The sequence below is a fragment of the Triticum aestivum genome, chromosome 7B (genome assembly GCF_018294505.1).
Source record: "Triticum aestivum cultivar Chinese Spring chromosome 7B, IWGSC CS RefSeq v2.1, whole genome shotgun sequence".
NCBI lineage: Eukaryota > Viridiplantae > Streptophyta > Magnoliopsida > Poales > Poaceae > Triticum > Triticum aestivum.
The window spans coordinates 548,743,826-548,771,676 of NC_057813.1; the positions used below are offsets into that span (position 1 = coordinate 548,743,826).

Genomic DNA, 27,851 nt, shown 5'->3' on the forward strand with positions numbered 1-27,851 from the left:
TTTTGGCCGCCACGGTTCACCTCACCCAAGCAAGAATCTTCAACCCCCAACCGCAGATAAATACGAGTGAAGAGAGGAAGTAAAAACGGCGGCCATCATATTCAAATCGTTTTCTACCGCGGGCGAAGCTAGCTTGCCTTGTACTGGCCCGCTGCTACTTACATCACGGGAATGCAACGTGACAAAGGGGACGCAATGCGACAAGGCGCCGTGTGTGCGTCACGTGATGGATCGCCGAGTAAAACCGATAGGCCAGCAGTAGAGGCCTCGTTTACTCTTGCTCCCGTGTTTGACTGTGCGTCGTCCGTCCGTTCGCTTGTTCGTAATAGCACATTGAATTTCCTGAGACTGAAACGCTGTCTTTTTCCTGTGGACCGTGGTCACGCTCGCACGGGCGCGGCGATAAAAGCCTCCGGGACTCTTGAGGTTTCTGCCCACAGCCACACCGATCCGTTTGCGCGTGTGTTTGGGGAGTGGTTGTGTAGCGTAGACTGGTGGTCGCTGAGCCAGGGGGGCGCCTTATCTTGGCAATGGCCCCGGCGGCGCCGTTGGCATTGGTGCTGCTGTTGTCGTGCGTGGCGGTGGCCAAGGAGTGCACGAACGTGCCGACGCAGCTGTCGTCGCACACGGTGCGGGCGCGGCTGCAGAGCACGCCGGGGGCGGAGGAGTGGCGGTGGCGGGAGCTGTTCCACGACCACCTCAACCCCACCGACGAGTCCGCGTGGATGGACCTCCTCCCCCTCGCCGGCAGCACAACGGCGGCGGCGGCGGCGGAGGAGTTCGACTGGGCGATGCTGTACCGGACGCTCAAGGGCGGCGTCGGCTCCTCGGCGGCGCAGGCCGGGGCGTCGCCCTCGTCGTCGTCGTCGTTCCTGGTGGAGGCGTCGCTGCACGACGTGCGGCTGGACCCCGGCGACGAGGTGTACGGGCGCGCGCAGCAGACCAACCTCGAGTACCTGCTGCTCCTGGACGTGGACCGGCTGGTCTGGAGCTTCCGGAGGCAGGCCGGGCTGCCGGCGCCCGGCGCGCCCTACGGCGGCTGGGAGGGCGCCGTCGTCGAGCTCCGGGGCCACTTCGTCGGTACGTACTCCATCACATAACCGTGGCATGTTATCCAACCAATTTTCTGTGTGGTTCGCGCTGGCCATTCGTGGAGGTTGATCGTGGGAACTTAACCCGGCCGTTAATTCTCTGTGAAATTCCCATGAGATTCCTGCGCTCCTCCTTGTAAATAAAGCAGCAGAAGGACTCAAGATGTTCCCTAACTACCGTGCATGATTGTTTGGATTGGATGGAGGACGAGGCGGTTCACGGTTCCGGCCTATATATCAGGCCCGTAAAGCCCAATTCTGCCCGATTGCGATAGATGGGCCGTGGGGTTCAGGGTTGGGTAGAGTTTTGGCCCATGAAGATAAGATCGGCTGGCTTGTCTCAGTCTAACCCCAATCCACTGATAGCAACATTTCGGCCATGATTGTTTGGTTATCAAATTATTTGTTTTCCCTACAAAACTATTTATTTGTACGTTCTAAAAAAACTAATTTATTTGTCATGGTCATTGCTACTCCCTCCGTAAACTAATATAAGAGCGTTTAGATCACTATTTTAGTAATCTAAACACTCTTATATTAGTTTACAGAGGGAGTATTTGTTTGGATGGTTCTGGAATATTTGTTATGCCTGTGCCAACTTGCCTACATCAGTTAATTTTCAACATTAGTTAAACCATGGGCACACACAATTTTAGCTATACTAATAATTTGGCAGGGTCTGTAAAAAAAATTGCAGGGTGCACCTGGGCTCAAACAAGAAATGCCATACGTGTCTTTGACACAAGATTTTAAGTTTTTTTTTTTTGAGAACACACAAGATTTTAAGTGAACAATACAAATTTGGCCCAGGATTTTTAAGAAGTTACTACAAAAAATATCCACCCGAGTAATAATAATCGAACAAAAATGGAGCGGCGCCTGATTTTTGTGCGCAATGCAGGGCATTACCTGAGCGCGGCGGCCAAGATGTGGGCGAGCACGCACAACGGCACGCTCGCCGGCAAGATGTCCGCCGTGGTGGACGCCCTCCACGCGTGCCAGCAGGCGCCGGCCAACGGCGGCACCGGCTACCTCTCCGCCTTCCCCGCCGAGTTCTTCGACCGCTTCGAGGCCATCCAGCCCGTCTGGGCTCCCTACTACACCATCCACAAGGTACATACATACAAATACAAGCAGCCATCGCGTACTCTGCTTCGTCACCGAGGAGTGAGGGCTGAATTCTCGCTGTGTTTCTTCCTGGCAACCGGGGAGGTCAGATCATGCAGGGCCTCCTGGACCAGTACACGGTGGCTGGCAACGGCAAGGCCCTGGCCATGGTGGTGGCCATGGCCGGCTACTTCGGCGAGCGCGTGAGGAGCGTGATACAGCGGCACAGCATCGAGCGGCACTGGACGTCGCTCAACGAGGAGACCGGCGGCATGAACGACGTGCTCTACCAGCTCTACGCCATCACGGTAAGTAATCTTGCCCCGTCACCGTCTCTTTCGCCACGTCTGTTCATGGCTTCATGCTGCCTCTGCCCCTGACGCCGATACGTTTTGCTCCGTCTGCCAGCATGATCAGCGGCACCTGGTGCTCGCCCACCTTTTCGACAAGCCGTGCTTCCTGGGATTGCTCGCAGTTCAGGTCTGACGAGCTTCCTTTTGCCCTGTGCGGCTTTCTGATACCTGCTCTGCGTTTTGTTCATGGTTTACTAAGCACACTAGAAGCATGAGCTACATGTTCTGAATGGTGTGTGTTCTTCGCGTTTCCTATTCAGGCTGACAGTCTCTCGGACTTCCACGCCAACACGCATATTCCGATCGTCGTCGGCGGGCAAATGAGATACGAGGTTACCGGTGATCCTCTCTACAAGGTAAAAAAAAAGGGTTCCTCCAAGTCTACATTTCTGAAGTTTTAAGTATGAATTTGTTTCGGCATGAGTTGATCCGGATGAGAGTGAGACTGACAGTAACATTTCACTAAACAGGAAATCGCAACATTCTTCATGGACGTGGTAAACTCTTCTCACACCTACGCAACCGGCGGCACGTCCGTCAGTGAATTCTGGTATGCAACTGATTATAGAATGATGGCAGACGTTTACAATTTGTCTTCTGTCAGGAGTTTCATTTCTGAAATGGTTTTGCCAGGTTCGATCCGAAGCGTTTAGCCGAGACCCTGACCACCGAGAACGAGGAGTCCTGCACTACATACAACATGCTCAAGGTGATCTACATCATCATCTTCTGAACACCAAAATAACTCATCATCCCAAGACCCTCTGCTAAAGAAATTATGCAGGTATCTCGCCACCTCTTCAGATGGACCAAAGAGATCGCGTACGCGGACTACTACGAGCGCGCGCTGATAAACGGCGTCCTGAGCATCCAGAGAGGGAGGGACCCCGGTGTCATGATCTACATGCTGCCCCAGGGCCCCGGAAGATCGAAGGCGGTGAGCTACCATGGCTGGGGGACGCAGTATGATTCCTTCTGGTGCTGCTATGGGACTGGTAAGTGGTAGGCAGATCTCAGAGTTTCAGAACTGGCAATGGAGATGACTGAATTGTTGTTTGATCTGTTGTCTGCAGGGATAGAGTCATTTTCCAAGCTTGGCGACTCCATCTACTTTGAGGAGAAAGGCGGCAAACCGGCGCTATATATCGTTCAGTACATACCGAGCACGTTCAATTGGAGATCTGTAGGCCTTACTGTCACTCAGCAAGTGAAGCCCCTCAGCTCATCTGATCAGAATCTTCAGGTTTCGCTCTCCATATCGGCGAAGGTAAAGCTAAAGACTTTTTCGATGATGATTCGTTCGAAAGGATAGGGGTTTAGTCAATTCGCTTTATGCCGTGCAGACGAACGGTCAGTACGCGACGGTGAATGTGAGAATTCCGTCGTGGGCATCTGCGAATGGTGCGCAAGCAACTTTGAATGACAAAGATTTGCAAATGGCATCTCCAGGTATGTTCACATGCCACTAAGATTTGGCAAATGTTTGATGAAACAGAGGCTTGATTGTTCAAAGTTCTAACCCAATCTATGTTTTGTCAGGAACCTTCCTCTCAGTCACCAAGCAGTGGGGGAGTGGTGGTCACCTCACACTCCAGCTGCCTATTAGCCTGAGGACAGAAGCTATAAAAGGTCTGGAAATTTTCTCCTTCTTTTCTTTACTGTGCATCAATGTATTTCAGCTTGAACGGAGGAACTTGCAACATCATGCGTCCACAGTTCTCAAACTTACTCTTACATCTGCAGATGATCGGCCGGAGTATGCGACTCTCCAAGCAGTCCTCTTCGGGCCATTCCTCCTCGCCGGCCTCACGACCGGAGACTGGGACGCGAAGGCCGGCGGCGCCGCCATCTCGGAATGGATCACCCCTGTCCCGGCATCGTACAACTCCCAGCTGGTGACGCTCACGCAGGAATCCGGCGGCAGCACCTTGGTCCTCTCCCTCCTGTCGACCGCGAAAGGCACCTCCGTGACGATGCAGCCGCGGCCCGAGGGCGGCGGGACCGACGCCGCCGTGCACGCCACGTTCCGTCTGGTCACCCAGGGGCAGGGCGCCCCGCCGACGGGCGAGCGGCGCCCCGCCACCAACGGCACTGCCGCCACGGCGACGCCCGCCTCCGCGCTGATCGAGCCGTTCGACATGCCGGGAATGGCGGTCACCAACAACCTGACGCTGTCGGCGGAGAAGGGCCCGAGCTCTCTGTTCAACGTCGTTCCCGGGCTCGACGGGGCGCCCGGGTCGGTCTCCCTCGAGCTCGCGGCCAGGCCGGGGTGCTTCCTGATCACCGCCGGCGCAAAGGCGAATGTTCAGGTCGGCTGCGGCGGCGGCACGGGGTTTTCCCCGCAGGCGGCGAGCTTCGCGCGGGCCGAGCCGCTGCGGCGGTACCATCCGATCAGCTTCGCCGCCAAGGGGGCGCGGAGGGGCTTCCTCCTGGAGCCATTGTTCACGCTGAGGGACGAGTTCTACACCGTCTACTTCAACGTCGGCGCCTGACAAATGAACATAGTCTAGTCTGGTGTACCGAATAAGTCGTCAGTAGGAAACTGAAAAATTCAGTTGTTCTTCATTTGTATGAACGGAAAAGGATCTTCTGGTTCTGCGAATGAAGTTTTGGCAGACGGAAAAAAAATAGTCTGATCCCAGGGAAGCTTCACCAGAGTTCCAGAAACAATGTAAATTTAAGAGACCCGAGTGGCACGGACTGGTGACAGCGATGAGCCCGTCGAAACGTTCAATGGCAGATCCAAGAGCGAGAGCAAGAGAGAGAGAGACCGTGCCGCCAACGGAGAACGAAAAACTATGCGCATAGGGCACTAGAATCTAGGCAAGAAATTCTTGGTAGAATGCAGAGCGTGATCGTAGAAGCCAAACGGGCAAAGACGACGCAGCGGACGACTGCGCCTAGAAACCCATCCCAGCGGCCAAACGCAGGCCGCCACCACTGCATTTGGTCCTGGTTGCGTGTTCCAACCTAGCCAGCCAAAAAGCTCCTACACAAGACGAGCATGACATGAAAGAATTCTCCAGATAATAACAGACACAGTCTCACAACCAACCTCACAGCAGAATTCCACCAACATCTCACCTGACACTGAACTTCTATCTTCTGGTGGAGATAGCACAGCTGCACAGGTCAGGTGTGATGTAAATTTTCTCAGGGGCTAACTGCTCTGAAGATCAGGAAGACAGGAACTATTGACAAGGGGGGATCACCATGGGTACCATAATAACAGACGACGACGCTTACTCGATACCATTACCGGTTGCGACTGTAAGACAGACAGACAGACACCGGGAGGAAACAGCAGTACATTACAGAGTGCTAGCCAAAATGCGAAAGCCACAATACCGTTCCCGTTCCGCCGCGCAGAGAGACGACCATAAATAAAGCTTACACAACATAGCCAACAAGGAGACCGTTCGGACCTGGGGCTGCCGCCGAGGCGCGTGTGCCATGCATCACGATTGCCCAACAACTAAGATTGCAGAAGCCAACATGATGAAAGGATAATGCAGCAAGACGCACGATGACGAGGTAGCGCAGATTTGATTTGGGACCTTATGTTCTGCCGACCGTAGGGGGGACCCTTCCTAGATCTTGTCAAGCTTCTCCGCCTTCACCACTGGGTTGGCCTTGGCGATGGCGTCCATGGCCGCGGCGCGGTAGTCAAACTTGCACTCGTGCTTGTCCGAGTAACGGTGCGTTGCGCAGTACAGGTTCCCACACCGGCAGTTGAATCCGGTCAGCCCGACCCTCTTTCTGCAGGTGCTGCACCGGCTTGGGCCTTTGGGGTTCTCCATCGCCCCCTCGCTTGGACCAGCGATATCAGCAGGCTGTGCGGTAATAAGCGTCTTCGCCTCAACGTGAGCAACTGCCACCGCCGTGCTGCCAGCAGCAAGATGTTCTTTCGCGGCATCGCCACCGTTGACGATGCTGTCGAAAGAGGAGGCGGCCAGCTTTGCCTGCTCCTGCTTCATCGCCATCTCCTTGTGGCACTTGGAGCACATGTTCATGGTCGCCGCGCTGCCGAAGAAGCCACAATTATTGACGCAAAGGATGGGGCCCTCCCGAGACTGGCAGCCGGTCTCCTTGTGCTCCATGGCTTTGATTTAACTGGAAATCAGACGCAACACGGTCAAGACAAACACTTCACATGGGCTATTATAGACAGCACAGGCACAAATTGTATTTCAGAAGATCACTGCAAAGTTGGCAATTTACAGATGAACAAAGTATAATCTTCACAGACACGTTTTGGCCTACTGAATCCAAATCTACTAAAGTACGTTAGTTGCTCTACAAAGCATCTTATCTTACAAAAGGATAGTGGTGGCTGCTTGGTCAAAACACCGAACTGAAGGTACTACCACTAAACGATGCAGCCTGCCTGCCTTATAATTAGCCAACAGCGGCCTAATCACCTACCGGCATCAGAGCAGAGCATAGCAGGGGAAATTAATTCTAAAGAAAGGCCCCGACTTTACGACGCTTTACGCAACAGCGGCAACAAATCCGTAAAGTAGCAAACCGTATCCGCGCACTAACTTTTGCGAAAGCGGCCGCATCAACAACCGGGCGCTGGAGCAAACACACCGGACGGATACGTGTAAAGGCAGGCCGGCCGCCTTTACTAGTACATCGGAGCGCCGAATTCGGCAACGGCTCGCCGCCGTTCTGCGGACTTGAACGTCGGGGGAATAAATCGGTGCCGGCCGGCGGCTTCTACGGCGGACGGAGGAATCAACGGCCGCAGATAAAATCAGGACTTTTGACCAGGAGAAATACAGGCACGCAGGCTACCACAGAACGTCATAAGAAAGACAGATGATTATCACCGGGAACAGAGGGTCGCCGAGCCACGAACCTGATAGGAGGAAGCCCTCGTCGCGATTCCTCTCCGGCGATCCCTGCAGAGAGACCCAACAAAAATCATCAGCGACGAAAAGTTATGGGGGGAAAACGAGCCCGGATCGGCCGAGCCGGAGCCCTAAATCTGGAGACGGATCCGGGGGGAGAGGGGCGACCCGTGGCGAAATCCGGGGGGGAGGGTAGGGGTACTAACCCTAGGAGGGGGAGGACGAGGAGGCGAGGGGAGAGGAATCGCGAGGAATTCGGTGGGCTTCGAAATGGGGGGCGAAACGTCGGGAGGTGGGCAGAGAGATAAAAGGGAGGAGGCGGAGGCAGGGGAGGAATGACGGGGGTGCCCCTCCAGGGGCCCCGCGCCGATTTTTTCTTCCGATTCTGCGGCGGTCCCCGCCGTTGGATTGGATTGGATTGCCGCCTGGAGCTTTTCGGATTTTTTTTTCTTTTCGGATGAGGAGGCAGGAGCTTGGTTCCTGCATTGACATCGAGCGTTCTGCTCTTAGGATATATTTTTTTCTTTAGTTTTTTTTCACGAATACGCAAAGCATATGTATCATTTCATTGATAGAAGGAGTAGAATGAGTACAACGGGGGTACAACACATTACATGAACGCAGACAGGTGTGAACATGATGCCCGGAGCAGACAGACAAGGGATGTTCGGCCCGAAAAGGGGGAAGCAACACAGCTAAACCAACCAAGCCCGAACCGACAAAGCCGAACCAACAATGGGTCCCAACATCACCAAAGCCAACATCAGGGACACCGCGAGCAAGCAAGATGGCGTCTTCAAGAAGGAACATGACGTTGACACGTCTTCGCCATCCGGTCCGGAGCAGCCGGGGCACAGCTGAAGTCCATGACAGCGCCTCCAAGAAGGAAAAACAACACCCGCGGGCGCCGTCGCTGCCAGCACCGGCAAGCCGAGCAGGGATTTCTCCCTGGCCTGAGCCAAGCAATCCCATAGCCGCCGAATATGGCCTTGAAGACGAGGAAGCCAATGAAGACCGAAACCAAGCCGAAGGGGGTGGTGGGGCTGCACCTGCCATCGGTGGGTGGCACCGCCTCCGGACCTACGAGCAACGGTTCTGGCAAAAGGGGGAAGCTTTAAGGCATACAGAGTAGGGTTAGCAACGAAACAAGGACCACCGCGAGGGGAGGCGACGGCGACCGGCAACACCGACAAGCTAGGACTGGAGGGCGCAGATCCAAGCTATCGTGGACGAAGCCGTCAGGTCAACAGCAAACCAAGTGAGCTGGAAGGAACGCAGCCACTGGTTGCCACAGCCGGATCCGCCCCGACAGAGAACACCGACAAAGCCGAGGACACCAGAGAACGCAGGTCCGAGGCCGCCGGGGCCAGAGCAACGCCAACAAATGCCTGTCGCGAGGTGCACCACGCCAGCCGCTACCACTAAAGGCTCACCACCACCGCACGAGTGCCGTCACCATGATTCGAGGGGGAGGAGGGGCCAAAGGAGAGGGAGTCAACGCGAGGCAGGCCGAAGCAGGCCGCATGACCCCGCAAAACCGGCACAAATCCCGCACCCAAACGCGGCCGACGGTAGCACCAGCGGCAGACTGGGCCGCGCCGCCGGGGGGAGGGGATGGCTGCGCCGCCGACCGGCCGGCAGGAGACGGGCAGCAGCTGGGAGGGGGGCGCCCGCGATGGCTCAGAGGAGAAAGAGCACGAGGACGGGGGGAGGGGCAGCACGCCGAAGCCGTGCGGGGGGCAGGCCGACGAGGGACGCCAGATCCGGCCGCCCAGCTCACCCAGGGCACCGGCAGCCCCGTCGGGCCGGCAAGAGGTGGTCGTCGTAGGGAGGGTGGCGTGGGGTGGTGTTGGAGCGCAAGGGGGGGTCATATCTGCCCCGCCGCCACCATCCTGGGGTCCGGCGCGGCTTCGTCGGCCGGCCCTCCGGCGGCGGCGGCGATGCGGGGTAGGGCGGCGGGGGCGCCTACTAGCGGCGGCGGCTAGGGTTCCCCCCGGGTTGCCAGAGGAGTGCGACACATGGGGGTGTTCATGCCAAATCACGGCACGACGCTACTAATATTCCGGCCGGGATTCATCCACCGGCGAGGGCAGCGGCTGGTGGTTCTTGACGCCGACGAGGTTATGATCGACGCATGGGGATGGCGCGACGACGCAGGCTTCGAGGAGGGCCAGATGGTATAGTTCTCGTGCCACTTGGCTAGGATTGCAACGTCTGGCCGGTGGGGCGAGCGCTATGCGATTCCGAGGTGAGTAATGGCGAGAGGGGGGAGAGGATATTAGGCGGTCCACATCGACGCCTCGTCTCTCCACCACACACCCACCCGCATACCCACCCAACACATCTCGCCCTACTCCGCCGCGCCGTGGGCTAGGGTTTGATGACGACTCGCGAGCAGCAGATGTGGGCGCTGGCTGTCGGCGACGAGGTGTGGTTGGGGAGGCTGAAGGAGATCAACCGTTGGTTCCCCACAGCAAGGGCGCTCAACGACGCATCGGAGATGGTGAGGGACACGCTGAACGAAGAGGAGATCCTCAGGTGCTTCCCCAACTACGACCGTCAGCTGGCGACGGGGGTGCTGCTCTGGGCGATGCTCGGGGCGGACTCTCCAATCCCGACGCAGAGGGAGAAGTGGAAGGTGTTCCACTCGCTTTGTTATCGTCAGATCCACCCGCCAGCGCCTGCGCAGGAGGTGGTGGGGATTCCTGCTCCGGGATCAAGGTGGCTACCGATCGAGGAAGACGAGGTGGAGGCGGAGGAGCAGGACTCCAACGACGCTTCCTTGATGCTCCCCCCACTTCCCGAGGCGCTCCGCTCACCTCCAAGCCCTTTCCCGCCGCCAGTAGTATGCTCGTCGGTCGGCAATCATTTCTGGTTGCTGGCCGAAGAAGATTCTGAGAAGGAGGGGGAGGTGGAGGCATCGGACTTCTCTTAAGGTATGCAAAATCCTGCTAAGTAACTGGCATCTTGTAGGATCGAAAGTATGTCTAGAGGGGGGGTGATTAGACTACTTGACCAAATAAAACTTAACCTTTTTTCAATTTTAGTTCTTGGCAGATTTTAGCAACTTAGCTCAAGTCAAGCAATCTCAATACAATTCAAGCAAGCATGCAAAGAGTATATGGGCAATGGAAAGTAAAGCATGCAACTTGCAAGAAAGTAAATGGGGGAGTTTGGAGGGAGCAAACGCAATGTTGACACGAAGATTTTTGGCGTAGTTCCGATAAGTGGTGCTATCGTACATCCACGTTGATGGAGACTTCAACCCACGAAGGGTAACGGCTGCGTGAGTCCATGGAGGGCTCCACCCACGAAGGGTCCACGAAGAAGCAACCTTGTATATCCCATCATGACCATCGCCCACGAAGGATTTGCCTCACTAGGGTAGATCTTCATGAAGTAGGCGATCTCCTTGCCCTTACAAACTCCTTGGTTCAACTCCACAATCTTGACGGAGGCTCCCAAGTGACACCTAATTAGTCTAGGAGACACCACTCTCCAAAAGGTAATAGATGGTGTGTTGATGATGAACTCCTTACTCGTGTGCTTCAAATGATAGTCTCCCCAATACTCAACTCTCTCACATATTTGGCTATGGTGGAAAGATGATTTGAGTGGATAGTAACTTGGGAAAGGCTAGAGATCAAGATTCATATGGTAGGACTGGAATATCTTGGTCTCAACACACACTACAAAAAAAAGACACATTCGTGACATTTTGGGTCGAATGAAAAAAAATTATGTCATACTTATGACACTTCTATGACGATAATCGTAACAAAACACGGTATCATCATAGATGTGGTGGGCTCCTACTGCTATGACAAAAAATCATGACAGAAAATGGGCTTTCCATCCTGGGCAGGCCGGAGACGCAGCTGCATGACATTCTTTGGGCCGTCCATGACAGAAAAATCCGTGGTAGAAGCGAGGGCGAGGAAAGTTTCGGGGAGTTCCCAGTTACGGTGGGTGGTCGGGAGCCGAGTGATGCGCGTTTCTCTCGTACATGTACGCGCGTGTGTGCGAGGCGTTGGGCTCTAACTGAACCCGAGCGAGGCGTCGCCTAACTGAACCCGAGCGATTGCACTGCAGGCTACGCGTTACTTAACCCGAGCGATCGATCGATGGCTATTAACTGAACCCGATCGAGCGATTCCTTCGCTACTGCTGCTAACTGAAGCCGATCGATGCTACCTCTAGATGAACAGTGAGCGTTGCGGGGGGGGGGGGGGGGTTGGATGAACAGTTCCCGGTGGGGGTGGATGAACAGGACCCCGTGGTGTTGCCTCTGGATGAACAGGACCCCGATCGATCGAGCCGGTTGGGGCTGGATGAAGAGGACCCCATGGAGGGCTGGATGAACAGGATGACCCCGTGGAGGGCTGGATGAACAGTAGACAGTGGAGGGGTGTATGAACAGTAGCCTGTGGAGGGGTGGTTGAACAGGAGTCCGTGGAGAGGGCTGGTTGAACAGTAGCCGGTGGAGTAGCGCGGTGGAGGCTGGATGAACAGGATCCCGTGGATGAACAGTCTCATGTGGAGGTTGGAGCAGGTCAATGGTGGATGAATAGTAGCCCGTGGAGGCTGGAGGAGGTCGATGGTGGAGATGAACAATATCCCGTGGAGTCTCGTTTTGTGGTACGCCACACCCCTTCTGATGAACAGGACCCCTGTTTCGACCGTGGCGCTCCAACACAAGTCTGGTTCCTCTGTTTTGCGGTACGCCACACTCCTCCCGATCAACAGGACCCCGTTTCGACTATAGGAGGTCCAACACAAGTTCGTTTCCTCTGTTTTGCGGTATGCCAAACCCCTCCCAGTGAACAGGATCCCGTTTCGAACGTGGCCGGTCGAACACAATGCCGTTTCCTCCGTTCTGCGGTACGCCAGGCCTCGTTTCCATGGGCTGTTCCATCCAAGCCGGTTGGCTCCCATGCATTTCGTTGCCTCCCGATGAACACGACGCATTCCGTTGCCTCCCGATGAACACGACGCATTCCGTTGCCTCCCCATGAACACGACGACGACGCAGTTTCTCCGTTCCGACCCAACCATGCACACAAGCCCTGGCCATACGTATGCGCGAGTAGGCGTTCGAGACCCCGCCCGTATGTACGTACGTGGCCGCATTTTCTTTCTTGCACACTGGCCGATGTACGTATGTGTACATGCTACGTGCGCGCCGCTACTACGACACGTGCGCGCCTCTACATCGACCAGTATGTATGTACAAGTTCGCGACCAGAATGACAACGCTACATACGCTACGACTAGGTAGGTCCCGGCTGTCAGGCACTTCCTTGCGTGCGAAGATGTAGCTGGTGGATCCCAGCAGTCAAGGGGGAACCGATTTTTTTCATGAAATACGGTGGCCTGTCCAGTGGGTCCCCGCTGTCAGGTGGAGGAATCATTATTTTCCGCAGAATAAGGAGGCACTTCCTTGCGGCTGCCCTGGACCCAGCTATCAGCCTCTCCACGTACAGTACTCTTCCGATGGAAGTCGGTCGTTGACCACATTGACCACGCCACACCGAGAGCACCACGGCGGTGGACGACGACGAGGACTAGGAAGGGGACGACGTGGAGCCGGGGAAGACGCAGCAGTGGATGCCCACGCGTAGAGGAGTTTGAGGGTTCACTGGTTCGGCCGCGGTGTGAGGCTGCTATCGCCGCAGAATAACATGGGGTGTGGGTGAGTAGAGGGATGGCCTGGCAGCAGTGGGAGTAGTAGGGGGCGGTGAGGCCTCCGCGGCATCACAGCCGGCCACGGGAGGCAGGAGCACGCGGCACAACCGACGCTGGTTTGGGCGGCTGGAGCAAGAATACCAAAGGTTGAAGAAGCACTACGGCCGTTGGATGGACATCGTACCGTCACTGGAGCTAGAATCGTTCATATTGACTAAGTTGACAAAGCCCTCCGTCCCCGTCAACTTAGTTGGCCCACAAGTCAGCCTCCCACTATGGTGGGTCCCAGCTAGCAGGGGGTATTCATTTTTTTGTGCGTAATAAGGAGGCACTTCCTTGTGTGCGAAGATATAGCTGGTGGGTCCGACCTGTCAGAGGGGGGAACGTTTTTTCGCGAAATACAAAGGCCCTTCCGGTGGGTCCCAGCTGTCAGGTGGAGGAATCAGTATTTTGCGCGTAATAAGGAGGCATTTCCTTGTTGCGGCCGTGGACCCAGCTGTCAGCCTCTCGACGTATAGTCCACGTCCGATGGATGTCGTTCGTTGACCACGTTGACCAGGCCGCGCCGAGAGCACCATGGCGGTGGACGACGGCGAGGCCTAGGAAGGGAACGACACGAAGCCGGGAAAGAGTCGACAATGGTTGCCCACACGGGTGGGAGTACGAGGGTTTACTGGTCCGGCTGTCGTTGCCGGAAAATAACAGGAGGTATAGGTGAGTAGAGGAATGGCCTGGCCAGCAATGAAGTAGGGTGGGACGGTGCGGCTTGTGCGGCAGCACAGCCGATCATGGGAGGCGGGAGCAGGCAGTCCCACCGGCGCTGGTTTGGGCAGCTGGAGCAAGAAGATCAGATATTGAAGAAGCAGCACGGCCGTTGGATTAACATCCAACGGTCACTGCTGCTAGAATCGTTTGTGGACTAAGTTGATAAAGCTTTTCGTACACGTCAACCTAGTAGACCCACAAGTCAGCCTCCAAATCTGTCCCAAATAGCATACAACCCGAAATTTCTAGCCAGATTCAAATTAATTTAAAAACTAAATATACCTTAATTTAAATTCAATGAAACTTTACCCGCACAAAAATAATGAAATTTAAAATATCAAAATTCGAAAGAAAAAAGTATTTTAAAACTAATTGTCTGTTTGTTGTATTTTTTCATTTTACAGTCCATTTATTATTACTAGTACAAATGACCGTGCGTTGCAACGAGAGACATTGTTATACGTCTCATGCCTCAGTAATTTTCGTGCGTTTCATCTCCTCTTTCCAGTCCGCCACACACCCTTGCGTTGCAACACGATAAAAACTATCCGCACTCCTATGGTATTTGTAAAAAAAAAGAAATGCATTGCAATGGGATAAAAATTCACTACACTCCATATGACCAAGTGATCCCAGTTTAAATATCTCAATAGGTCATCGACATTTTTCTTATGCGCTTCATATAATTCCGTTTTAATTAGAGAGTTTTCCTTCCTTGTTTCTCTGACTGAAATTGGTGTATGACTTCCTCTCTTTTCCACTCGACATCCATGGGGTGCACCTTTCCAATCCCCATGTTGACTATTAAAAGATTTAACTTGCCACCGTATTCGCATTAATACACTAACCAATTATATATAGGGATAAGTATATTCTTCGTCCTCGAACTCTTTCAAAAGTTGAGAAATTGTCCCTCAATTCCAAAACCACCAACAATTAGTCCCTCAACTATTTAAACCGGATATTTTTCGTCCCTAATAAGGTTTAAGGTGGTTTTACAGTGACTTGACCCTGTTTTGACTAAAAAGAACCACGTGGCCTGGTTTCGACTACAACGGGCACCCGCCTACTCTCTCTCGCTCTCCCATTCTCTCGATCTTTCCCATTCACGAATCCAAAACAGAGCGGCGGCGGCGGCCGGCAGTGAGGCGTGGCAACAACGGTGGTCGCGGTGTGGCCAGCCGGTGATTGTTGGCTGAGCTGGGCTTCTGTGGTGGTGGCTGCCAGGGCACGGCGGCGGCGACCTTGAGCAAAACCAGTCCTGGGCGGCGGCGGCGACAACGACAATGATTCACTCATGGGCGGCGGTGATTGAGGCCCCCGGTTGCTGGTTGATCTGTTCAGAGTTTTGGTATGCACTGCCAAACAAAGGATGACAAGATGTTTGGCTATTTCCTAGAAAAGAAATGTCACATGGTCTAAAAATGGTTGCTTTAGATAGTGATTGCAAGCAGCTTACAAATTATGTTGCCGTTGGAAGTGTAGCTGAAATATACGTGCAGCTATATCCAAATTCTGAAAATGACGAACACGACAGGGATCCGGGAAATGACGTTGAGCTTCTGATGGGTCCAAATGCTAGTAGTGAATCAGGGAGAGGTAGAGATCATTTTGTCGCATTCGCTAGTTCTGCACCTACTGATTGTCTTGCAATCACTGCTGGTAACTCAAATGAGCCTGCAAATGAAGATTGAGAAGCTGCAAATGATGTTCAGTTATATTCAGATTTTCTTAAGCTATATTCAGTACAGCTGCCTTTCTCTTGTTCACACACAAGTAGAAGTGCAAACACTTTCCTTTTCCCTTGTTCTCACTTGTACACACGCGCACACACATACTCATGCACAAACACTTAATTGGCGTCGTAGTCAAAACCAGTCAAAGTGGCCTGTTTCAATCAAAACATGGTCCAAATTAGAGTAAAACCACCATAAGCGTTATGAGGGATGAAAAGTATCCGGTTTAAATAGTTGAAGGACGAAAAGTATCCGGTTTAAATAGTTCAGGGACTGACTTTTGGTGGTTTTGGAGTTGAGGGATGATTTCTCAACTTTGCAAACAGTTCGAGGACGAAAAATATACTTATCCCTTATACCGTATACAAGAAGTCATTGTTGGTTAAAAAGAGAAAAATAGACAAAACATCTCCCAAAAATCAAGCCATTTATTTGGTGGACCATATATGAAAATTTACAATGTGATTTGACCAGATAAAAGAAATATATGATAGAAAATAATAACACCTAAAAGCAGAATATTAGGAACTTCATTTGGCAGACCTTTATTATAGAAAATCATCATCATTTATTTGGCAGATCCCCTACTTGCGATGTTAGCCATATGCATGCTGGCATATTGACATGCTTTGTGAGAATGGATGTTTAAATATATATATATATATATTTTGTATGGGTGTGCAAATAAGATTCTAAGTTTCTAAACCACTGACCTAACTCAACTTAGACAGGACAACATCAGAGAGGAGGAATGTCAACTGAAGCAACAAAGTAATCATATTATGTTCTGCAACCATCAGTAGACAAAATCTCTGCCCTCCCTGTTCTTAACACAACTACATGAAGAAAAGAACATGCTTTAGTTCTACGCACGTGGGTTTGTGGATAAACTAACCAAATCTAAATATGTATTTCTACAAAATAAAACATTTATTTCTGAATCACAAATCCTTCCATCCAAGTGTGAATTTTATTTGTTCAATAAGAAGAAGATCGAACCTGAGATAAAAGAAATTTCAAAAGGACAAGAACACACATCACTTGCATTGAATCAGTGTAAAGAACATCACAAATATCACACGACCACGATCATAATCCTGTGGACTGGCTAGGACATAAACAGTAAGGGGACCCTCAATACCCGACAATTTACAGTTAATTGCATAAACAAAGTGGTATAGCTGGAACTGAACAAATTGGAAACAAATTTTCAGTGGTAAAGACGACATAAACATGTGAAAGAAGATTAGCCTTTGCATCACCTGCACGTGTGAACTCAATCTTAGTATTTAGATAGAGACAAATCATGTCCATTAGTACATCTATCAGGAAGAACACCATAGAGTGCATCCTTTCCGCATGCTCGTACTGCAACCTCTGAAACTGGTGAGGGCTGAATGAGAAAGTTACATGAACTAATCTGGTCTTAACATTGATCGGACAAAAGGATCAGAAAATTTGTTTTGAGTGTCGTACAAGAATAATCGATTTCACCTTCCCCATAAAGTCTAGAGAAGCAAACTTTAGAAGCATAGAAGATTCAGTTTAGTAAAGCATTGGAGCCCGTGCGTCGTACCTCTGAAATTTGAAAAGCCGTCATACATGCGCGTCAGTGAACTCCTCGATCCGCTTCATGATTCACCGAGTCCTCCATGAGCACCTGGTCATCCAGTAGTCACCTCATCATCCAGTCAACCCCGGTGGATGTCTCGCCCACCGCCTCCCAAGTCTCGCACGTCAGCTTTCCAGAGACAACTACAGTGCCACACCGCTGGCCGCCGTCGCATCGCACGCGCCATCAGGTCGTCGTGCCCACAGCGATCCGTAGTGCTGCACAGATGCATCAGCCACGCCGGATGCACGAGTTCCACCCTGTCCAGAGAGAGACATCGTAAACGTCGCTATGCCGAGTGCCGAGTGCCCGAGCCGCCAATCCGACATCACGTCAGATGGGCAAGCGCCGCCACGAGTGCTGGCCGACCGCTGCCGCGTCGTCACCCACACTGGGTGGTGGAGAAGTACCTTATGATGGGCAAGGAGGATGTCATGCCACCAAGACCTGGCCGCCGCTAGTCATTGTTGTCGCCGTTCTCGTAGCCCCACTGCAGCTCCTGGGGCTTGTGCTGGCCGCCGCCTCCTCACCTCAATGTTACTCTGTGACTCGGCAGGAACTACAGGCTACCCTATATTCATAGGCGCCAGCGACCTCACATGTGAATTGACTTCTTGAGGCATGTAATCATCGCCGTTCATGGTAGATGTATAAACTGATGAGATACTATAGTATGTACCTCAGACCGGGAGAAATTCCGGCGGGCGGTGGAGCACGTGCAGACGGATCTTCGGCGAAATCGACGGCGTACATGAACGGCGATGTCGGAAACTTGTAACGCGGCGATGTCGGGCAAGAAACTTTCGATGCAATCTAATCCTGGTCGAGGGGTTCCTTCTTATATCATCAATTTCGGTGTATCGGACGGCTCCGTGCTCCTGAACATCTCCTCCTCGGACACAACTCCAAGACGCACGCAACATGGACTCTTCTCCGAGTCTGAGTTCGAGATGTGTGGGGAGCTCGATGACGTTGGGAGGGGCGAGGTTGGGGAGAGATGACGTTGGTCTGCATCCCTGCGACGGAGGTGGCTACGGCGGGCGGGGAAGGCTGCGGCAGCGGACACGTAGAGAAGAAGAAAGAGCAGACCGAGCCAGAGAAGAAGAAAGAGATCGAGCCGGCTGTGCTTTCTTTTTTTAAGGCCCAACAATGGTCAGTTCACGGGAGGCACAAAAACGTACTAAACATGGCCTGGCCCAATAGATACTGCAGGAGCCTAATAACGAACATAGCGCAGCCGAATAATATTTCCAACGAAAAATTTAGTACCACCTCGGTTATAACATCAACAATAATAATATGGGCGAACGGATTAAAATTTTGATGAAACGCACCTTGCTTTATTAGTAGGTATAGACTTATAGCCCATTTTCTGGGCAAAATGCATCCATCCTCGTCTTGAAAGATTTCCGGCCCAACAGGACGTAGAAAAGCAAGTAGGCCTACGTTGGTTATTCTGCAAAAGACAAAATAGCTGACTAGCCATTTTCAGAAAGGAAAGAAAACTGGGCTGGTCATGTGCTAAACATATGAAATAAAAGCCTGGGCTAGACGGGCGACAGGTCCCGCACAACCCAGTTGATACCCTTCTCCGTCCCGAAAAAACAAAATTACTGCGTGCGCTGCTGGGTCCCTACTGTCATCCTCACCATGTACAGTCGTCTCCTTATTCCTCTTGGTTGTTGACCATGTTGACAACACCGGAGGGCGGCGGCGCGGTGAGCGAACCAAGGCGGAGGACGATGGTGAGGCCTGGGACGGGAACGAACAGGAGCCGGGGAAGATGCGCAGAGTTTTAGGGTGCGATGTGGCCACGATGCGTGCGCGGCAGCACAGCCAGCCGTGGAAGGCGGGAGCAGGTGGTCCCGCCGGCGCTGGTTTGGCTTTGGTGGCTCGAGGAAGAAGAGACTGAAGAAACACGACAGACGTTGAATGTCAATCCAACGGTCAAGGTTGACACAATCGTTTGTTGACTAAGCCGACACCAAGTAGCATACTTTTTTATATATATAGGAAGAAAAGAAAAACTGGGCTTGTTCGCCTGATAACATTCCCGACACTGCGACCGTTCAACCTTGTGTCGCAACTAAAACTGCGAGAAAAATGCATTCGTCTGCCGTCCTCCTCCGAGGGAACGTTCGCCACATAAGTGACTAGCACCCTTGGTTTTCAACCGAGAAGTCTTGGGTTCGAGTCCCAGGAAGTCTCAATTTTGTCCTCCTTCCTTCCTCGCAAAAAAGGGAAAGAAAATCAAAGACTTGAGAAGGCGTACAGAACAGGCTAGTGTACCAGTAAAGAGACGTTGCTGAGTTTTAGAAAAAAGAGAGACGTGCTCCTGTAGTTGGTTCCAATCCAAACCTATACTATGACTATATATGGTGCTATGCTACTCTTCAAGTAATGAAACTGACATATCCAACGTTTGCTTCTCCTCTTCTCTACTTACTCTGCCTAGCATCAGAAGCTCTGGCCGCAGCAACCATGTCCGCTGGCTGCTCGTCCACCTACTCTTCAGCAGGCAACAACTAGATATGCGCCAAGTCGCCACCCGTACCATCGCCTGTGGGTCTCATCACACCCCCACCGGCACGCGCACCGCACCCGATTGCTCATCGCAACCCACTGCCGTTGGTGTGGAGGCACTACTGCAAATCACGAAGAGTCATACGTCGCGTCTCAACCACAATCCTCAACCCTGGCCAAGTCTTCTACAAATGCCCGAATCATGGGGTAATAATATGTTTAAGTGTTGTTCTGCTGCTTTCAGTTGCTGATTTTTTAATAGTTTGGTTGATAATCTTCCAATTTGATTCATGCAGAAAAGGAAGATTCGTGTGATTTGTATTTTTGGGAAGTTGCTGATGTGGGGGAATGCAACTATGCTTATTATTTGGTTAGCCGAGGAATCCTAATACCAACAGGTTGGGGTGTTGGACAAGTAACTGAAGGAACGACAGAAGAGGAAGATGTAGAGCATAAGGTTAAAGATGTAGTTCCTCTGATCATGGCCAAGCAACAACTGCTGAACGACCTTGAAAGCAATTAGGAGATGAAAGAACTTGTGAAGATAATGGGCAAAATCGATGTGCTCTGTAGGATGACTGTCTCTTTATTTGCAATGTATGTAGCACTCGTGATGTATTCAGTGGCTATGACATGAGCACTTTGCTGAAACTAGTAATGAATGAAACCTGTGTAGCAGGCTGGGCGTAGTGTTGTGAACATCTAATGATTTCTATTAACGGAAATCAGGGGTATCCCCTTTTGGTCATAAATAAATAAATAGTAGAGGCCCTTTTGGTAATAAATAAATAAATTAGCAGAGGCCCTGTCGGGTCAACTTTGTTCTCATTCGAAGACATCGAGCTAATTGCAGTCCAGCACCAAACTATGTCATCAAATTCAAGTTTCACAGCCAAATATGAGTACAACTAAACAACAATGTCATCATGTTTTAGTCGTCATACAATCACCAAACACAAATCAGCATACATAACAAGTGATGTTCTCACAGCAAAATACTAAACAACATGTTCATCAGGTTTCAGTTGTCATAGCTAACACAATTTCACATAGTAGATAAAAAAACGTCTTCTGACAGGCAAATACGACAAAAGCAATGTAATCATCATCCGCAGCAGCAGCGTCAACATCTTCGCCATGTGTATCAGTCTGAATCGTAATTCCCCACGATGTCATCTTCTTATTCGTCCTCAACGTCCTCAAACGTTGGCTTCTTCTTGATCAACTCTTGTATGTCCACAGCATGACATGCAATCTTTTCGCCGGCGTTATTGACGTGATGGTTCTCAAAGATATTAGGAACATCTGTGTTATCTTGTACACCAGGAGTAGTGTAAGCATCATCCTGTTGTGCAACTTCATTAAACGAATTCCTCTGCTCAAACCTTTGCAATACTCTCCAGTCATCGCTACGTGTAAATGTGTCTTCCAAGAAAAATATCGGTGTTGCTTGATTTGCCAAAATAAAAGGCTCGTTGGTCTGGTACGCCGCCTTGACATTGATGGATTTGAAATAATCATCAGCTCTGGGTTTTGCGATCCTGGAAAACAGGTTATACCAACGACAACACAATAGAACCACACACCGATGATCCTCGAAACTGGAGATATACTGCAACTGAACAATGTCTGTTATGTTAGCATACATTTTAGTTGTCTCTTTGTCTTATGTATCCGTGCTCATGATGGCACTGTTTTGTGTCTTGCTGCCTTCGTCTCGTGCAAGGGTGTTGTAGCGCACATCTCCAACAACGCAAGATTCATAATGTCTTACCCGAGTAGCAGGACCCATTGCTAGTGAGTAAAGGGCATCATCAACTGCCTGCCCATCCTCCCGCATCTTCTTTACCTATGGTTAGAAAATAGACAAGGTGATCATCTTATGTACTCAATATATTAAAAAAACTGATAGTGCAATTCAAAAGCTCACATGGCTCTTGAACCATTTCGCAAATCCTACCATAACCAGTTTGTCAATGTTTCTTGGATTTTGCGGCAGTAACTCCTTTTTGTAGTTGTTGCACAACATAGTGATCGCGTCAAACATCTAAATATATAAGAATATGCTGCAAGTTTAGTAGATTATGATGTATAAGCTGCAGTACTTAGCACTTACTTGATATAAGGTAGTATCGTAGGACAGTTATTCAACACATACCAAACCATTTTGTCCAAATCTTTAGGTTTGTCCTTTTGTCGACTCTTCCCTGTAACTCGAACAGAATAATCGAAAACATTGAGCCCGGGATTGTCTTCACCCACCTCTTTGCTAAGTTGATCAGCTCTTCCAATGTATTTTGAGCAGAATGTCAATGCTTCTATAGCAATGTAGGCCTCTGCAATGGAACCCTCGGGTCTAGCTCTGTTCCTAACATAACCTTTGAAAGTGCCTAGCCGCCTTTCAATAGGGTATATTCAGCCATACTGTACTGGACCTCTAAGTAGTGCGTCATCAGGTAGATGAACAACCAAATGCACCATCACATCAAAGAAGGCTGGAGGATATATCTTCTCAAGGTCACATAGGATAGTTGGTATCTTGTCTCTAAGACGCTCCAAAGCATCTATCCTGATATTTTTACTGCAGAGTTCCCTGAAGAATTGTCCCAACTCTGCAACTGCTCTAAGTCAGGGCGGCCAAATCCTTTAAGGATAACAGGTAAAACCCTTTGAAGTAGGATGTGGCAGTCATGAGTTTTCAACCCTTGTACCTTGTTTCCATCTGCACTGACTCTCCTTTCAGGGTTGGAAGCAAATCCATGTGGGAATCTCACACGTGACAGGACCTGGCAGAATTATTTTCTTTTTACCTTGTCCAAGACGTACACAACTGGTGCCATATCCCGTGGTTTACCTTCATATTGCACCTGCAAATCCTGTCTGATACCCAGGTGTGTCAAATCAATCCTAGATTTTAAGGTATCTTTCATCTTGCCTTCAATATTAAGAAGTGTTCCGATAATGATGTCACATACATTTTTCTTGATGTGCATCACATCAAGATTATGCCGCAGATCCAAACCTTTCCAATACTCCAAGTCCCACAAAGTGGACCTGCGGGTAAACAATAATCTCTCTTCTGCCCTGCCACGCTTCCTTTTCCCGCTACCATTACCAGGATGGTTTCCTGGTGTAATATGCCTGACCTTCTCTAATTCCACTTGCAACTCATCGGCGGTGAGCCTCTTTGGTGCATCACGGTTTTCATGCTTTGCATTGAACACATGTCTTTGGTATTTTGTAGGATGTGGCTTGTCCTTGGCAAGGAAACGACGGTGTCCAATGTAACAGATCTTGCTAAGTATTGTGCATGACAGCGGATTCCTGTCACAGCGAACACATGCATTGTAACCATGTGTCATTTGCCCTGACATAGTGCCCAAAGCCAGATAATCATGGATGCACCAAATTATAACAGCACACAGAAAGAAATCAGCTGGTGGGCTGCTATATAGGTCTCGAGTGAGAACACCCCTCCATAGCTATTGAAGTTCCTCCAGAAGAGGCTCCATGAACAAACCAAAATCCTTTATAGGACTTTTTGGACCTGGGATGAGGAAGGCCATCATGTAGTTTGATTCGTTGGTGCAGACATTTGGATACATGTTGTAAGGGATAACAAGCACTGGCCACATGCTATATGTGGCACTCTAGTGGCCAAATGGGTTAAATCCATCTGAAGCTAAGCCAAGTCTATTTTTTCTCGGGTCAGCAACAAACTTTTTGTGTTTATGATTGAAGCTTTTCCACTCACTACCATGAGATGGATTTCTCATTACATTCTGATCTCTGTACTCCTGGTTCCTAGAATGCCACAATACATCCTCTCTTATTTCAGCATCATGAAACAACCTCTACAATCTTGGTATAATTGGAAAATGTCTCAGAACATTATGAGGAATCCTCTTCACAACATCGCCATCTTTCCATCTTGATGATTTGCATTTCGGGCATTCACTTAAGTTGGCATAATCCTTCCGGAACAGAACACAATTATTCTTACAAATATGGATCATATCATATCCAATTTCAACTACACGAAGGAAATTCTTCATTTTACTGTAGGTGTGTGGCAGCTCAGACGCATCTGGGAAAGATTTGCGGAAAGCAGCCAACATCGCATCGAATGATTTGTTGGTCATCCGCTCAGATGTCTTCACCTGAAGAAAGGTGACCATAGCTGAGAATACTGACAGCTTATTTCCTGGGGTGACAGCCACGTTGCATTGTTCCAACATGCGGGCCCACCATTTTTCTTCTGCTGGTGAAAGTTCATGGAATGCACGAGCATATCGTAGCATTGTTTCAATGTTGGTCAAACTCACTGGCTCCGCCACCACCACCTCCTCCTCCTCTTCCACCTGAGCATCAGGCAGATCAAGATGGTGATCTGCTGCTTCCACGTAGTCAATAACATTGACGTTCACAGTTTCACCATGATGAACCCACCTAGTATATGTGACCGACATCCCATACAAGTGTAGATGATTTCTCACAATTGACTGGGGTCTTGTAACTGAATTCATACAACTGCTACACGGGCAGAGCACATCTGATTTCGGACCACCGTACTCAGCTCTGATAAAGTTCATGAAGTTTTCAACCCCCTCGACATGTGCAGCGGAGAATCTTCGAGCAAAAGTTATCCAAGTCCTATCCATCTGTTAGACATACAAATTAGTTCTTCCACTAGATATTACAGGGAAAACATATATGCTTTTGTATGAAGTCCAGAAAAAATACCTAGGTTGATGTCTAAAGCTATGGCAAGATATTTGAATGAGCATATCTAAGTAACGAAATATATGTAAAGCTAATTCAGTAAACAGATTTGAGTGCTAAATTATGGCAGGCTGTTTCAGCAGTCAATGAGGCCGAGCACATAGCCATCGAACTATCGAAGGCCATCGCAGCAACAAAGATCGAGTATAAAACGGTGTAGAGCTATTTCACCTAACAGATTGGCTACTAGACCATGGCAATCTACGTCACAATAAATATATGGCAGGATATTTTAGCAACTAATCGGCCTTGGCATGCCATCTCAGCTAAGCAGATTGAGTGCAGAACAGGGCAAGGAAGCTTCTTAAGTAGAGCATATTGACTGTAAACTACTTCGGCAAACAGTGAGATTAACAACGTCTATCAGCCAACATTCAGCGCTACACCGACATGCACGGGGCCTCAGTCTAGAATGCGCGTACCGTGGGAGAAAGCTGACCGCCGTGCGTCTCCACACGAATGTCGCCAGCGGTGGCGGTGCTGACCGCCGTGCTCCTCCACAAGAACGTCGCCAACGGTGTCGGCGCGGCTAGAGGATGGCAGTCTACGAGAGCGTACCATGGGAGTGAGAGGACCGCCGTGCGTCCCCTCGACGAACCGCGGCGCTCATGTATCGGCGCAGCGGAGAGGGCGGCTTTGGCAAAGCGAATGGAGTGGAGGGGGGCGGGGGGAGGGGGGTTTGGGGAATATTATTGGCTAGTTGGCCGAAGGGCGGTTGAATCTAAGGACTTGGGGGGAATTTTTGGGTGGGGGGGGGAGGATTTTCGCGCGGTGGGCGGGGGGAGTTTGGCGCATGTTCGGTTTCTCCAAGTGCAGTTCCACGTGTCAGTGAAGAGGCAAGCCAAAGCGTGTTCCGTTTGTGTGAGCCGTGTGCAGGACCGAATGTGTGTGGGGTGCAATGCGACCGCGACAGGAGTGTTGTGAATGTACCGCCTTTTTTTCCTTTTAAACTAGGTGCTTCACCCCCTAAAAAAACATGTTGCTTCATGCGATTCATCGCTACTACTACTAATAATTCGGTAATCCCGACTAAAACGGCGCGGCTGGGTATTTTCCCGCGCGATATGCTGGGAGATTGGCTTAGTTGGGTTTTTAGGACGAGTAATGCTACACCTACGCAATCCCAGTTACGTAATTAATGTAATGGGAAACGTGTGAGCTGTTTATTGTAGATTGGGGGGAGGGAGGGGCCCACCACCATGAAAATCAGGGTAGGAGAGAGAGAGGCAATTTACATTAACCCTTTCATAGGTTCCCGTAGATGTAGAAAGATGTGAAATGCGTGAATGTGTAGTGGACGTACTATTGGAGTGCCTAAGATAAATTGTGTATTTATAGACCCTATGTGTTTATTTTACTTCGCATGTTAGCTTTGTCTCACTTCAATAAAAAGCAGAGTTGGTGATGATGGTGTGCCTGTCATCCTACAATATAGGCCGTCTTATCAATATCTAACGAATAGGAAGGAAACTATGAAAATTTACCCGCACTCCTCTCCACATTTGCAGATAAGGCCTTCCCTCGTTCATCCTTTTCTCACACAAGATCTTGATCTTCCATGTAACGCACGGGCATCTTGCTAGTACTCCTACAATATACTATATTATTGTGAAAGTTCATATACACCGGCCGAGATTAATGCAAACATGACATATTTTCATTACATTTTGAACTTTTATAGGACAGAAAAATAAAAGAAACCCGACCCTAAACCTATTCTGTGGCGGCAACCGACGTCCTCCATCTGCGATCTCTATGTACGGGGGCGGGGTTCAAGACCCGTGAAGTGAAGGTGCGGTTGAGGGAGTCCTGGACTAGGGGGTATCCGGATAGCCAGACTATCATCATCGGCTGGACTCCAAGACTATGAATATACAAGATTGAAGACTTCGTCCCGTGTCCGGATGGGACTTTCCTTGGCGTGGAAGGCAAGCTTGGCGATACGGATATGTAGATCTCCTACCATTGTAACCGACTCTGTGTAACCCTAGCCCTCTCCGATGTCTATATAAACCGGAGGGTTTTAGTCCGTAGGACGAATAACCATTACAACAATCATACCATAGGCTAGCTTCTAGGGTTTAGCCTCCTTGATCTCGTGGTAGATCCACTCTTGTACTACCCATATCATCAATATCAATCAAGCAGGAGTAGGGTTTTACCTCCATCGAGAGGGCCCGAACCTGGGTAAAAACATCGTGTCCCTTGTCTCCTGTTACCATCCGCCTAGACGCACAGTTCGGGACCCCCTACCCGAGATCCGCCGGTTTTGACACCGACAATGGTGCTTTCATTGAGAGTTCCTCTGTGTCGTCACCGATAGGCTTGATGGCTTCTTCAATCAACAACAACGCCGTCCAGGGTGAGACTTTTCTCCCCGGACAGATCTTCGTGTTCGGCGGCTTTGCACTGCGGGCCAATTCACTTGGCCATCTGGAGTAGATCGAAAGCTACGCCCCTGGCCATCAGGTCAGATTTGGAAGCCTAAACTTCACAGCTGACATCCGCGGGGACTTGATCTTCGATGGATTCGAGCCGCAGCCGAGCGTGCCGCACTGTCACGATGGGCATGACTTAACTCTGCCGCCGGACAGCACCCTGGATGCCGCACACAAGTCCCCTCTGACCCATAGTTCAGAGCCGACCGCGCCGACCGAGGACAGGTGGTTGGACACCGCCTCGGGGGCTGCAACCTCTATGGCGATAGAGCCGAATACCGACCTTGTCCCTTACAAAGTTGGTGACTCCGAGGTGCCGGACTCCTTGCCGGACTCCGAACCTCCGGCGCCCCCGCCAATTGAATCCGATTGGGCGCCTATCATGGAGTTCACCGCTGCGGACGTCTTTCAGCACTCACCCTTTGGCGACATCCTGAATTTGCTAAAGTACCTCTCGCTATCAGGAGAGCCCTGGCCGGACTGCGGTCAGGATGGTTGGGATGCGAACGACGAAGAAATTCGAAGCCCACCCACCGCCCACTTTGTAGCCACTATCGATGATCTAACCGACATGCTAGACTACGACTCCGAAGACATCGACGGTATGGACGACGATGCTGGAGACGATCAAGAACCAGCGCCTACAGGGCACTGGAAAACCACCTCGTCATACGACATATATATGGTGGACACCCCAAAGGATGGGGATGGTGAAGAAGCAGCAGAGGCCGATTCCTCTAAGAAACAGCCCAAGCGCCAACGACAGCGGCGCCGCTCTAAATCCCGGCACAGCAAGAATGGAGATTCCGGCACCGGAGATAATAACACCCCAGAGGGTGCCGAAGACAACCCCCTCCAGCACGATTCAGCACAGGAGGACGGAGTAGCCAGCCCTCAGGAGAG

The 27,851-nt window shown here is 50.8% G+C and overlaps 2 protein-coding genes and 1 long non-coding RNA gene across 5 annotated transcripts; 1 reads left to right on the forward strand and 2 right to left on the reverse strand.

Annotated features, from left to right (window-relative positions):
- The first annotated feature begins 421 nt into the window (after nt 1-421).
- On the forward strand, nt 422-5,290 carry LOC123158883 (uncharacterized). Its single transcript, XM_044576698.1, has 12 exons — nt 422-1,080; nt 1,993-2,204; nt 2,309-2,506; nt 2,607-2,678; nt 2,812-2,907; nt 3,022-3,101; nt 3,185-3,260; nt 3,336-3,546; nt 3,625-3,818; nt 3,895-4,000; nt 4,091-4,180; nt 4,295-5,290. The coding sequence occupies exons 1-12, from the start codon at nt 531-533 to the stop codon at nt 5,041-5,043; spliced, it is 2,634 nt and encodes an 877-aa protein (XP_044432633.1). The 5' UTR covers nt 422-530; the 3' UTR covers nt 5,044-5,290.
- A 479-nt stretch (nt 5,291-5,769) lies between these two features.
- LOC123158885 (zinc finger A20 and AN1 domain-containing stress-associated protein 8) lies at nt 5,770-7,748 on the reverse strand. The gene is made up of 3 exons (XM_044576699.1): nt 7,614-7,748; nt 7,416-7,458; nt 5,770-6,664 (listed from the first exon to the last, which is right to left on the reverse strand). Exon 3 carries the CDS (start codon nt 6,649-6,651, stop codon nt 6,142-6,144), a length of 510 nt encoding a protein of 169 aa, XP_044432634.1. The 5' UTR covers nt 6,652-6,664; nt 7,416-7,458; nt 7,614-7,748; the 3' UTR covers nt 5,770-6,141.
- A 7,056-nt stretch (nt 7,749-14,804) lies between these two features.
- On the reverse strand, nt 14,805-18,263 carry LOC123159961 (uncharacterized). Of its 3 annotated transcripts, none has more exons than XR_006479935.1 (3): nt 17,885-18,263; nt 17,616-17,776; nt 14,805-17,465 (listed from the first exon to the last, which is right to left on the reverse strand). It is a non-coding gene; the product is annotated as an uncharacterized lncRNA (long non-coding RNA). The 3 variants fall into 3 exon arrangements; XR_006479937.1 differs by having other exon boundaries at nt 14,805-15,745; nt 16,856-17,776; XR_006479936.1 differs by having other exon boundaries at nt 14,805-15,215; nt 15,317-17,776.
- Between the last annotated feature and the right edge of the window lie 9,588 nt (nt 18,264-27,851).